Source organism: Lissotriton helveticus, chromosome 10 (assembly GCF_964261635.1).
Source record: "Lissotriton helveticus chromosome 10, aLisHel1.1, whole genome shotgun sequence".
NCBI lineage: Eukaryota > Metazoa > Chordata > Amphibia > Caudata > Salamandridae > Lissotriton > Lissotriton helveticus.
Window position 1 is genome coordinate 865,031,123 of NC_136071.1, and position 12,840 is coordinate 865,043,962.

The 12,840-nt window shown below is 44.4% G+C and overlaps 1 protein-coding gene across 3 annotated transcripts in view; it reads left to right on the forward strand.

Moving 5' to 3' along the window:
- The window catches only part of RAPGEF5 (Rap guanine nucleotide exchange factor 5), a 984,395-nt gene that overhangs the window by 905,855 nt on the left and 65,700 nt on the right, over positions 1–12,840 (forward strand). For 2 of the 3 annotated variants that reach the window (XM_078663507.1, XM_078663508.1), the window contains exons 17-19: positions 5,897–6,046; positions 11,644–11,741; positions 12,582–12,704. In XM_078663507.1, coding sequence (XP_078519633.1) covers positions 5,897–6,046; positions 11,644–11,741; positions 12,582–12,704 — 371 coding nt within the window. The remainder of the gene's footprint in view (positions 1–5,896; positions 6,047–11,643; positions 11,742–12,581; positions 12,705–12,840) is intronic. The other variant, XM_078663509.1, reaches the window with a different exon arrangement.

Consider the following 12,840-nt stretch of genomic DNA (forward strand, 5'->3'; position numbering starts at 1 on the left):
AAAGGTCAGCTGTTTAATGATGACAGTACATAGACCCTGACCTGGTCCCCACATAGTGTCTGGAAAGTAGCAGTAACATCAGTAACTGTGCTCAGTTAATGTCATCACTTGCTAAAATTGTCTGGGGTTGGCTGAGCATAGGTGAATGTGGCCTTAGTCTTTGCACCACATACTGCATTCTAAACAGGCGCGCAACACCCATTGGGCTCAGGGGGCTTCATCCTCCCACCCGTCGTGTGAGTCAGCCCGGGCGGAGACAGCTTCGCGGGCTGGCGACAATCTAATTGCAGCCGCACCGAGTACTTAACAGGTCTTTAAAAGACCATCTACTTGTAAATGAGGCTTTTGTTGGGTTTTCACCCCATTTTACAGCCACTATGTCTATGGTTTGAAGGATTAGCCCCCCACCCCGAAATAGTTTTCAGCCCCCCCCCGAAATTTGGCTCTAGTTGCCCGCCTGATTCTAAACGTGTAAAACTCCTATCAATCGGTTTGGAGGATTTTCCTTCCTTGTTTGTTATGCTGGGCAGGGAGGGTCTTTGCCCACTCCCAAGCAAACTGTAGGCTGGCTTGCAAGACACCAGGCAAATACATTCCTCAAGGGTCTGTTCCTATTGGAATCGTTATGCACTATCATCAGACAGACACTGGAGTCAAAGAAAGGAAGGTATAGGAGAGAAAGTGGGGATGAGGCTGTTCTATCTGAAGGCGATGGCCACCTTTCATTTACACTCACTGCTCTCATGTGAAGCATAGTGGTGCCAATTGAGGGAAGGGCTAGTGTATAACTGGCTCCTGTCAGAGTCCTTATTCTAATGGGCCATACAGGCAGTGGCACACACTAACAAGAACATTTTTCAAAAAATCATGACGAGAGCACTTTAGATCTGCTGATCACCATATAGTGTGGATTAATTAAGAGCGTTTGAGAGATGGCCCCATCAAGACAAGGGACTTTAAGAAAAGCTTGTTTGCATTATATATAAACCAAATTCAGCAAAGTACCTACAGATGCTGTAGAGTTCACCTTGCCAGACCCTTTTTCCAAACTCCGCAATACAAAACCACATTTATAGATTTGTTGTCCTGGTTTTTAAACAGATAGTTGGCTAAGCATGTATAGTTGCACTGGTTCCTCTCTTCCCTGAGCTGCTTAGACTTCAATGTATGTTTTTGCATTCATGCCGGCAGCAGTATACTTGTGCCACTCAAAGTATGCCAGGGAAATACCATCATTGTGCCACTTCATGCCAAAGTGTGTTATGGATATTGCCATAATTTAGAAGCCAGCATTATAGCAGGTTGAGTATCATGAATGACTACAGTACGGACAGAATTACAGCTGTGCCAGGATGAATATTATGCCTGAGTTGGGCACCACTGTGCAATGGAAGCCCCCAGTATGCCAAGATTTAGCACCCTACTACTGGAACCACCATTACACCATGCTTGACTACCACTCTGTCATGAATGTTGAAAGTGCACAATATGTCAAGTGTGACTACCGTTCTGTCAGAACTAACATTAATACCAGATATAGGTACAATCATGCCATGGATGCCCATAATATTTCAGGAATTACCACTATTATCCAGGATCAGCATTTTACCTCTGGCGAGCAGCTTGCTATAGATGCCCACCTGGGTGGTCAATGGGCATCATCAAATGGATGACCAAAAGCTACCTAGAATTACTACCACTATGCGAGGGCCATCATTTTACATGGAACAGTAAATGGGCATAATTCGACCGCTGCTGAGTATTTCCACCATTGTGTAAAGGTCAACTTTTTACATGGATGGGCATGAATTTACAAGAAAAACTACCATTATGTGTGGTCTTCCAGTTTAGTAGGTGCGGGCAGAGGGCATGTTCTCATGGATGCCTGAAATTGCCAAAAATTGCCACCATTGTGCCAGGGTAAGCACTTTACCAGGGTACAGGCACGGTGCGTCCATTGGGGCATGGGGGCATAGTCCCCTCGCCCGCAGCTCCCTCGGCGTCTTTGAACTTAAGTAAACTGAATCAGTTTACTTAAGTTCAAAGACGCCGAGGGAGAACTGACAATCATGTCAGTCAGCATGACGTCGGACCGCTCACCCCCTTCAGAGACTGCTGGGGGTGGGCAGTCTGGCGTAATGTTGATTGACATGATTGTCACCAGGGGCAGCAACACAAGTGCGTGAGTGAGGACGAAGGGTGAATTTTGGCACCGTGCCCACTCATGCGCACTTGTGTTTTCCCTTGTATGCGCATGCCTGTTAGGAGCCCCTGGGCCTCCTAATGGGCGTGCTGCGGGCGAAGATTAGCCGTGCCCCTAAGCCACGGCTGGCGCTGCTGGCAGCACCAGGATTGGCTGCGAGGGGCTTCCAGTCCACTCCAGGGCCTTTCGTGAGCAAGGCGCCAAGGGGAGCTGCAGAGGTGGCGTGGACCGGCTGAGGTAAGTTTTCCTTTGATATTTATATTACATTTAATTCCCTGCCAGGCTGCCACCCACCCCACGCGACCCCCCCCCCGCGAGCCACGACTGCCAGGGTATACAGTAAGCTCAACACTGATACACACACTCTCATTTAAAGATGTGCAAGCACACATGCAGATGTGCACACAAGCACACACAGTATTGAAATATTTTTTAGGTCTCGCCTGTCAATGCGCATGCGCATTGAGCAGAGCGAGACTATAGGGGCTTAAACAGAGCTTACCTAGACTGGCGATTTGATGCAGTACATGTGCCCTTTTAACTCAATGCGCAAGCGCAATTAGTTAAAATGCGCGTGCACAGCATCAAATCGTCAGCTTGGTGCCGCCAGCAGCTCTTCCCGCTCCGCCCCCTGCTGCATCAAAGGCTTTGCGCTATGCCTCAGCCCAGCCATTCTCCTCCCCTAATTACCCCCTGCTGCATCAAAGGCTTTTTCACGGCCGGCCGGCCGTGCTTTCAGTTTCACGGTCAGCCGGCCGTGTCTTCTTTTCTTTTTTCATTAATTGAATGCGCTCACAGCTGCAAAGGTCTGCGCCCTCCGTCACTGGTAATCTCCCCATCTCTTGCCCACAACAAATGGATAACCAAAATGTATAAAACCGCCTCATGAGTGCTGCAAAGCCCACGGCCCCCCTCCCCTCCGACAAACTTTAAGAAATCCAGGAATGCTGCTGATTTCATCTCAGTCGTTAAGAGCCCGCAGCGTCTCAGAACCAGCTTGCTTTTTTTTTAGTCATGACATAAGTATGCGCTATATCCACATCCACATCCACATCCACCACCACATCTACATCCACCACCACTTCCACCACCACATCCACCACCACCACCACATCCACCGCATCCACCACCACCACCACATCCACCACACCCACCACCACTACATCCACCACATCCACCACATCCACCGCATCCACCACCACATCCACCACCACATCCACCATCACCTCCACATCCACCATGACATCCACCGCCACATCCACCACCACATCCACCACCACCACATCCACCACATGCACCACCACCGCATCCACCACCACACCCACCACCACCACATCCACCACCACATCCACCGCATCCACCACACCCACATCCACCACATCCACCACCACATCCACCACATCCACCACCACATCCACATCCACCACCACTTCCACCACCACATCCACCACCACCACATCCACCACATGCACCACCACCGCATCCACCACCACATCCACCACCACATCCACCACCACTTCCACCACCACATCCACCACCACCACATCCACCGCATCCACCACCACCACCACCACATCCACCATCACCTCCACATCCACCTCCACATCCACCATCACATCCACCGCCACATCCACCGCCACATCCACCACCACATCCACCACCACATCCACCACCACCACATCCACCACACCCACCACCATTACATCCACCACCCCATCCACCACCACCACCCCATCCACCACCACCGTATCCACCACCACCGCATCCACCATCACCACATCCACCGCATCCACCACCACCACATCCACCATCACCACCACATCCACCACCACATCCACCACCACATCCACCATCACCTCCACATCCACCGCCACATCCACCACCACATCCACCACCACATCCACCACCACATCCACCACATGCACCACCACCGCATCCACCACCACATCCACCACCGCATCCACCACCACATCCACCACCACATTCACCACCACCACATTATTTACAAAATTAAAAGCCATTGTTATTTGTAATATCAATACATCTAAGTCACGTAAATACAACACACATTGCATTACAAATGCTATAGGTGTCACATTTGCGAAAGTTAAAACTATTGACATTGTAACTGACAAAGCTATTAATTTAGCTATTTTCAAAACCAACACATAAATAAAAAAAGTGTCATTTACAATACCAATCGCTCAAACTTTCCTAATGCGAGACCTATTGCATTTCCAATGCTTGTTTAATACTTGCCTTCTGCTGCTGAGCTGGCGTCCTGACTTCCTCTTCTGGCCTTGGCTGATCCTGCCCTTTACACGTCTTGCTGGCACTTCTGACAGGCACACTGGCACTCCCATAAGGAATAAGGGGTTTATGGGACTGCCTTGGTTGACCCACAGAGAAGAGTTATAGGCAGAATTGCCTGTGAGAGTGAGAAGGGATGTAGGGTTGGTGTCTGGGCAAGCAGGGGTACCTTTTGAAGGTGTGCTTGGCAAGTGAAATCTCCTCAAGTGTGGCAGGAGGGTGTATGTAAACAGTCATTCATTGGGAGGGGTGGGCAAACTTCAGTGCCTTGGTGCAGAGGATCATTGGGTATGCTTGGGCAGGTGGGGTGAAGGAAACAGATGTCGTCAAAGGCCAGTTGTGTGGTCTCAGGTAGGAGGTGAGTGCAGCAGTTATTGGCAGCTTAAGAGCTTCAAGCAGAGCAGGCTGCTTTTTTGGGGAGGGATTCCGATTTGGGGGAGTTAGTTGGTAGAGAGGCTAAGAGAGGGGTCTTTTTTGCATTTTGCTGTGCAGGTGGAATGTTTCTTTCACCTATTCAGCAACAAGGGACAGTATTTTCCATTACAAAGGTCCTTGGTTCGTTTCTTTCTGAAATGATAACTTAGGGGCTGATTATGATGTTGGTGGCTGGACCCACCAACATCTCACACAGTAGTCCACCCACGGCATTATAGTGCGGTGGGTGGAGGCATCGGGTGGAGGGACCATCTGCGGCACTTCCAACGGGCTCAATGAACCCATTGGAAGACATCCATAATCCACAATGACTGCGGAGCCAGCCTCGGCTCCACCATCTGCATTATGATGGCACTTTCCAACAGCAGTTCCATATTGGCCTTTACGACATGGAACTGCTATTGGAAAGTGTCTTTGGGGGCACTTAGCAGGGCCCCATCCCTTTGCGGCCTCCGCCCTGCCCCCATCAACACCCCGGCATGGTGCAGGGATGTTTCAAAGCCTCCATTTGTCAATGGAAGCTTGTGCTGGTGGCCTTTTCCGCATTGTAATAGTGTAGTCGTAACGCTGACCTAAGGTCGGACGGTTCCTTTTCCTCAACAGTGTCCACCTGACATCATAATAAGCCCAATAATGTTTCACCTCACAGCACCGCTCTGCTATTATGACATAACCTTAGAGCTTCTTGAAGCAGCCTGGCTCCAGTGTCACATGCGTTATTTGAAATACTATATATCTGTTGGGTTTATAGACCATACAGTTTATATTATACCGAGCGTTATGCCAAAAAGAGGAATCTTTTGTGTTGTGAAGTAGGATGGCTGTCCCTTGTCAGTGAAAGATGTTTCTATAACAAAACAGAGAGCTCTGCTATAGTTACAACTGGCCTGTCTAATCAATCTTTGCAATAGTCATTGTTTCTCGCTTTCCCCCTTCTCCTCTGTTTAGTTTTCTTTCACGTACACATCAATGATCATTCCTACGTCAGCATAAAGACCAAAGTGACCGCCTCGGCCCAAGAGTTACTGAAAATCGTGGCAGAAAAGATGCAACATGCGGAGGAGGAGCTGGCGCTGGTGTCTGTCACATTCTCGGGGGGTAAGAGCGTGTCCAGGTCATTGTCATGCTAATCTTTGAACGCGCGCAAGGGTGGCCTGCGCATCTCAGTTGCGCGCGGTGTAGCAGGATGACCACCGCTGACAGGGGGACTCCAAGATCCCAGGCCCGTTTCCCTGGCAACTCTTCCGTCTCTGGTCCACGGCTCAGCACTGGCTTTTCTCCTTTGGACTAGAATGTGAAGGGCTTTCTATGTTTATAATTAAATTTGAAGGCATTCCACTTCCAGTGATCTGGGCACGCTTCGTGCTTCCATATTTGGAATTTGGAGCAGGCCTATGCTTGAGCTGTGCGCCCTAAAAGAGTGTTGTGTCGCAGAATAACATCTGGTTGACCGTATTGAAGCTGCCAGTGTCTTCAGACGGAATGCGCGTGCAATTTAGGTATTCGGAGCAGCGCAATATCTCCATGATCGTATTTGTGTCAGAGGCGTCTCTTAATTCTTCAACAGGATAGCAATAAACTACTTCCTCGGTTCACGTGAAAAGGGTTTATCGTGGCTGTCAAATACCATTATCTGGATTGGATGCTGATGTTATTGATCTATAGGGCTTGTCTGGTCCTCTTATGCTCCTTGCAGCATGGCATAGCAGCCTCTTGCAAACGTATAGCAGAATATTCCTGTTAAGTTTAAGGATCCGAGATGACGTTGAAAGCAGAGGCATGCTCTGTCATTAATTTCGATTCACTTGAATATTCCTATTGTATGTTAACCTCCCTCATCTGCCCGCACTCTTGATGAAGGGCCACGTGTGTAGCATATAAAGAGATCGGAGAGATAGATTTCTCTTTCCTTGGCTAATGTAGCAGGGAAATGTGCACTCTTTTATGTATGATGCTTTCTGTGCATTTCAAATGCATTTCCAAGTTCATGAAAAGGTCCAGCAGTATAACATATCCCACTTACATGGTATTTTAAATTTCATACACACTCCTGTAGCACAGATATTGACATTTATGCTATATAATTTATGCATCGCAGAAAGACGATTGCATCTAGCGTTAGGCTTAAATTTGCAAGTGGTTGTGAACCCAACAGAAAGAACAGGGTGATGTGGATTATAAAATGTTTTCAGGCTATTGATTATAAGAAAGCTAAATAAAATGTATCTTTTTTGCATCTGGAGTAATTTTTGTGAAGGTATATTAAATATAGGCTCGCTATCACAGCTTGACCTTCCGTCCCGTGGCAAGGATGAAAATGACTCTTTTGTTTATTCTGCCGTGTTATATTTTCTCTAACGCTCCCTTTTGTATTTGTGATACTGATCCGTTGATGCCTTTTTGTTCTTTTAATTAATGCGAATTGTTAGGTGTCACATGCTTCACACAGCCCTCTTGGATTTGTGAACAATTCTAGGGGGAGGGATTCTGTTTGGGGGGAGTTAGTTACAACTGGTGTGGTAGAGTTCAGAGAGTGACTATAGAGTTAGGGCTTATTTTAGAGGTGAGCAAAGTAGCACAGTGGCGGCTCCTCCGCTATGGAGGAGGAGCGTCGCCGCACTTAACAGAAGAAAAACTAAAATGATAACTATTGTTATTATCATTTTAGTTTTCCTTTGGAATCAGTGGTTCTCGGGGTGGGGCATGGCTGGATACAGCAGGGGAGAGGAGTGATTTCCACTCTTTAAGTTGGCATGACTGCTTAACCAGCCCTCACGGGCCGGACAAACAGTCCTGTGCACTTTGCATCTTCCCCACCAGGCTGCATTACGCAGCCTGGTGAGGAACATGCAAAGCCTGCCATTCCCCATCTGAGTGCTCAGACCAATCACAATGCTGCATTGCAGAGTTGTGAGTGGCTCATAGGAACCTGGGAGTTGGGTGCTTCCTGCTGCTGGCTGGGTCAGGAAGAAGGAAGAGGGCAGAGAACAGAGGAGAGACGGCTGCTGGACGTTTCAGGAAAGTGCTTTGTTTTAAATGTTTTATCCATCTTCAACCCATGACTACCCCCCACCTCCGTCCCCACCCGGACTCACCACCCGAATCCGGTGGCAGCAGCTACTGCTGTAGCATGAGCTTACTGTTTCATATCTGGTGGACAGACTGGCACTAACATGGCATAGACACTCCTGCCATTGCAGTAGGCATTTCCTGGTCGGTCTACCAGAATTTAAATGATGCATTTAATAAGCCAAACCATGACTATTTGCAAAGAAATAAAAAGCAATTGTCATTTCAAAGTTCCATTTTCTCTCCTTTTGGTAGTTTAGTTAATTTCAACTCTTAGCAATGGAAAAATATGATGTGGCTACAAGAAGCAACATACATAATTTACGAACTGTGATTTTTAGCTATTTGTCACTTGCTACATATTTTAAAATGTCACCATGGGGCTGATTGTGGAAATTAAGCTTTGCTAACTCTTTCTTATCAAAATCTTTATATTATAGGAATCTCAAGAAATTTAAAATGTCAATCCTTTCTATTTTTCCACACTTATTTAAAAATGATGTTACCTTTGAATAATGTTAATATTATGAAGGTTGCCCTATAGGGAAGTGCCAACCCTTCATTCAAAAGAAGTTATTTCACTCCCATTTTTATTCATTCAATGTTCACAAGTGACATGCTAATATTTTCTCAGTCAGGGGAAATGCCCTGAAGGACATTACATTATCAGCCTGGTGCAGTGTAAGTGTGGTAATCATTTTTATTATACATTTAGTCTCATTTACTACTCTAATCATACAGGGCCCTTTACGATTAGACAGTTCACAGCACTTCCATCTGTCACAGAGGCAATGATCCTCTGCTAAATCTTTCACCACCAATAGGAGGGGTGGAAATTAGGGCAACCAAACACCGTGTTAGCTATGCAATGAGGACCATAAATTGACAGCCAACTCACAAATTTGAAATCAGATTTAGGTACACCACTCTCAATACAGTGCTGTAGAAATAAATAATAGCAACAGGAAGACCCAATCTCCTAAAGAAGTTAAGTTGAGTTAGGCATATTTAGACTAAAATCTCTGCAACTTCAACACAAAAAAAGAAGTAAGACCTGATGTTCCATCCGAGCTCGATGATTCTCCCTACAACCAATTAAGTCATAATTGAGCTCCACAGTTTTAATGGGAGAACTAGTTCGATTCAACTATAAACTCAGACAGGTATTTGATTCATTTTGTTACTGTATTAAAGATTGCAAGTTCATTGCCTCAAGTAATTACTTGAGAAGTTCAGTTAAGAATATCACAGCTTGTATAAAAATGCCAAACATTTAAGCAGGCTTTCTTGGATGGTTATAATCATAATCAACTACAGAGTTACAGAGTCCTAGCACCATAAAGGCAGAGGATAGTTTGTTGTCTAACTGTTCAAGTCCTATGAAGATGGCGAAAGGGTTCAAAATGAAAGTCCATTAAGGGTGAGTCCATTGGCATAAACAAAGAAATAAAGAATTAAAAAATTGAACTGGTTCAGCAAAGAAGGTTTCAGTCCATTAGCTACCAGTTTTAGCATAAGCACAGCACCCTCTCACACGTGGGGAAATAAAAAGTATGGTGTTACCCATCCTGTGGGGTTTCTTCTTTTATAATGTTTTAAGATCATGAGGTGGCATCACACCACCATCGAAAGAACATTGTATTGCCGGAATCACGTAATGTCACCTGAGATACTTGAAATATTGAGATGCTTTTCCATGGTAGCAACAAGAGATTCAAAAGTCTACATAAGCCTAACATTGGTTGAAAAGAAATATAAAGGGCCTGATTACAATGTCAGTTGGACTGCCACTGACAAGCCATCAGTGGTGGACCGACTGACCAACAGCCCTTTGGACTGACTGACGCATTATGATGCTGGCGGTCGGACCCTATACCATCAGAGTCCACACTGCTACCTTCACCGGGATCTCAGATCCTGATGGGGCGGTGGTCGGAGTCGTGGCCCTAAATGGTGGCTGTGCCAAGCCAGGCACTGCTACCGGGATTTGGCTATCCTTTTCCGATAGCCTGTTCATGGCAGGAACACCGTTATGTGCAGGCTGTTTGAAGGGATATTGGGAGCCCCAGACAGGGCCCCTGTACCTTGTGGGCTACTGCAAAGTGGACCTCCGGCATATGTAGTGCCCCCACTCACCTCCATGCACCGTGTGCCCTTCACCACATGGTGCACGGCACACGGTCCAAGGACAGTCAAGTAGTGCTCCTTTTCATGGTGGCTTGTGCTGTGGCCCTTCTCCCTGGCTGCAACACAAGCTGCAGTTGAAAGGAGCACTTTTCAACTGCCAACCCATTGGTTGCATCATGATATGGTGGTTGGACCACCGCCTGCTTGTTGGCCGGTCTCCTGACTGCCGCGATAGTGGGCGGCGGTCCGAACGCCCGGCATTGTAAACAGATCCAATGTTGCTATCACATGTAACAGCAGCAATCCTGGTCTCACAGGAATATTTCACTGTATACATTGAAGAAACATTCAGGAATGTCAGGGTGTACAAATGCACAGGACAAAAAAAAGCAACATTTCAATAGTAGAAAATGAACCATTGTATTAAGTCAGGGGAATAGTCAGTATTAGAAAAAACATTTTGAAAAGGCGTTTAAGTTAGCATCCCATGTTTAAATGGATAAACATTCTAATCCAATATCACATATAGGGAAATTAAATCAATTCACAAAAATATTGTGTATAATGTTCACCAGTCATTATTACATAAACATAGCTAGTGCCTGAATACCCTATTGCCACAATTGTTCACAATATTCATATAAGCGCATATTTTTTCAAATTTATATTACAAAATGTGTTTTTATCTTTTTATAAACTATAGAAGCTCTAGTGTTACTATACAACATTTTAAGCTTGTACTTCATTTCTACACGTTTTTGCACAGGCTTTTCTTAATGGTGCATTCTCAACAGAAAGCATTTGAAAGACTACACCACTTCACTTAACATCAAAATTCCATCAATATTTGTTGATAAGCAACATAAGCATTATAAATATATTAGTTCAACTTGTTTATATTTATCAGTATTGTCTTGTATGTATTTTTTCTTTAGTTCATGTTTTAAAGCACACGTTTACAGTGCTTGTACTACAATTGTCTCATTTTCATGTGTCACTATGTCTAATGTGTGCAAAGCGTACTTTCAGCTTTTCATTTCCTTAATTTGGGAATGTGTCATGTGTTATGATTTTTACAAATCCTGCTACATCAAACACAATCCATTTCTAGACAAGTATATGTTGTGAGAAGTATATAGTTAACCCTAAATATATTCGATTAATATGCCAGATTTGTTGCTGTATACAATTTTGGCAGCTTGGGTATGGCACAGGGATGGTAAACATTGGATGATGATACAGAACATGAATAGGGACTTAACCATATAGAAAAGATGTGGGCAGCATAAGCTACTTCATGACATAGAAGGAGTATATATTCACGTTATGGTGACTTACTGATTATGCAAATGAGATCTGTGGAATATTACGCGTCTGTCTACAGAGTGGCAATCTTTTTCTTTTAAAATGTGATTTGATGTTATTACTTTGTTATCGTAGAGCATTCCTAAATATTGTTTGTGCTTGCCATCCTTCTTACACTGAAAATGTCTTTGTAGAGAAACACGAACTTCAGCCTAATGACCTGGCCCTCTCCAAGTCTCTCGAGACATCAAGTCGGATATTTACGTACAGGAAGGATTTAAGTGATATATTGGTGAGAATCGTAGATTATGCATGATTTTGTTGTTCCATATTACTATTTTTAGAAAGATCTTATTATGAATTAATGATTAGAATAATTTTGTGGCACGTTATAAGCCAACTCAAACTACAACTGGATCAAAGCACCCAAATTCAGCTTAAGACATGAAATATCTGTTCTTAATAGTTAAACTCTGTGGTTTAAAAGGTAACGAATAACATATGTTTCATAGTATTCGGCAGTGCCAGTGCTACATATTTTACCCTCGTCAGCACTACTTCTTTAGTCTTGTAAATCAAGAGTGTACATACAATCCTTGGAACATGGTGTATAATTTGAATACCTTTTGAGGTCTACATTTTGAAATGCATTGTTCTTTTTCCTGTTTTTCTTTTCTCTACAGATATCTTCTCTAAAAATGCTGGGGTATGGGCTTAGTTTCAACAAAGTGAAAGTCTGATTATGTTATATTAAATGTATTGTAATAACATTTATTTTTGACCTGCAGAAATGCACAATCTTTCATTTGTTAATGCTGTTTACACAGTCTTTTGTCAGACAATAGATCTGTACTGGACTTTAAATGCTTTTCTGAGGTATGATTAGAAATTTGGTGTCAGAATCATTCTAAAGGCAGCCTATATCATAGAATATATTTGCACATGAGGACTGTAAATACTCTTACCATGTTTTTAGATTGGTATTTGAATTCGTAACTTAAGCTACATATAAAAAGTCAACACAAAGTATAGAGCCCATATCGCATGTCACTTCACTAATATCTGTCAGTGAGTTCCTACTAAATAGATGTAAACTTACAAAAGAAGCTTCTGCTCTTATCCTTTCACTTAGAACCCGTTTGTTGAGAATGAAGAATCGCAGCATAGGTCAGTACGAATTCTTGGGATGAACACTTGGGATCTTGCAATGGAGTTAACAAACTTTGACTGGAGTCTATTTAATTCAATCCATGAGGTGAGCTCAGTTTTTTACATGTCTTACAAATGCACCAAAGCTTTATTTGATATGTTCACCACCGCCCCTGCATTGGAGGTTCTAGTTATAATAGATCTTCTAGATGTGCATCAAGTATCTTAGTTTGAGAACATGG